This window comes from Austrofundulus limnaeus, unplaced genomic scaffold, assembly GCF_001266775.1.
Source record: "Austrofundulus limnaeus strain Quisiro unplaced genomic scaffold, Austrofundulus_limnaeus-1.0 Scaffold1668, whole genome shotgun sequence".
Lineage (NCBI taxonomy): Eukaryota > Metazoa > Chordata > Actinopteri > Cyprinodontiformes > Rivulidae > Austrofundulus > Austrofundulus limnaeus.
Genome location: NW_013954070.1, coordinates 48,359 through 49,391, shown reverse-complemented (window position 1 = coordinate 49,391; position 1,033 = coordinate 48,359). Strand labels below are relative to the sequence as shown.

At 35.1% G+C, this 1,033-nt stretch overlaps 1 protein-coding gene across 1 annotated transcript in view; it reads right to left on the bottom strand.

The window, feature by feature from the left end:
- Positions 1 to 38: 38 nt before the first annotated feature.
- The window catches only part of LOC106536055 (G2/M phase-specific E3 ubiquitin-protein ligase), a gene marked incomplete at its 5' end in the record, with an annotated part of 10,146 nt that continues 9,151 nt past the window's right edge, over positions 39 to 1,033 (bottom strand). Inside the window, 1 exon segment of the mRNA XM_014033224.1 lies at positions 39 to 500. Coding sequence (XP_013888678.1) covers positions 327 to 500 — 174 coding nt within the window.

The following is a 1,033-nucleotide window of genomic DNA, read 5'->3' as shown; positions in this document are numbered from 1 at the left end:
AACTTGTGGTTGTTATGTGACAAATGTGAAAAGTTTCAAGCAGTTGATTTTATTCACAAGGTTCTGTGACACCCCGCCAGTAGGTTTCATTTAAATCCAGAATGTTTTCTTTTCATTCTGCTAAGACATTCCTTGACACATTCCCATCCATATTCTTTAAGTACATTTAAGATCTTCAAATTCATCATTTTCATACACCACGGAATGCTTGGTAGCAAATCAAAAACGTGTTAACTCTTCTGTATGTTCCATTTTTAACTCACTTTATCACAAGCCTTAAACTTTCTGCAAAGCCACAAAAAGAGTGTAGTGTGTGTTTAGACAACTTACCTCTCAAAAGGAGCACGGGTCCGTTGAAGGACATACCAGTGAGCCAAGTCGAAAGCTGTCTCTTGTTTGTTTCTTAGAGTTATACGCACACTGTGACCAGCAAGACTGATCAAGCTGGCTGCCTGTGTAACGGCATCTTGTAGTTGTGATTCAGTCTCAGCGTGTAAAATCTAAAAATTCAAGAAAACAATTAGTAAGAGGTCCAGTTCAGCTCCTTAGAGATTGGTCTTGCTTCTGGTCAATCTGTATGTGCTTATTCACATTTTCTATATTGCGTATTTATAAACATGTGTATACCTATACATGCATCAAGTTGATTTTACTATTTGCCTTAACTTGTTTCAGATGGGAAACCCTGCCCTACCGGGCTTCCCATCATTTAATAACTGAATCCACTGTAATCTGTTGTTCTTGCTTTCCCCCTCATTTGTAGTTAGTCAGTTTCTAGTAAAATACAGAAAAAATATATACTTTACAGTGTGAATGCTTTGAGTCATACAAAAGTCATATGGTTTCTGAAATAGCCAGTTGTTTAAGTGGTTAAAATTGTTTTGCATTCATTTTCTGTTATTGCCTGGTTTATCTTGTATAATTTAAAAATAAAACACATAATAAAATCATCCCAACAAATTCAAATTTAAAAAGTTAGTTACATCCCTACTATTTGCAGTTTTTGTTCCATTGTATTTTAAGAGTATCTACT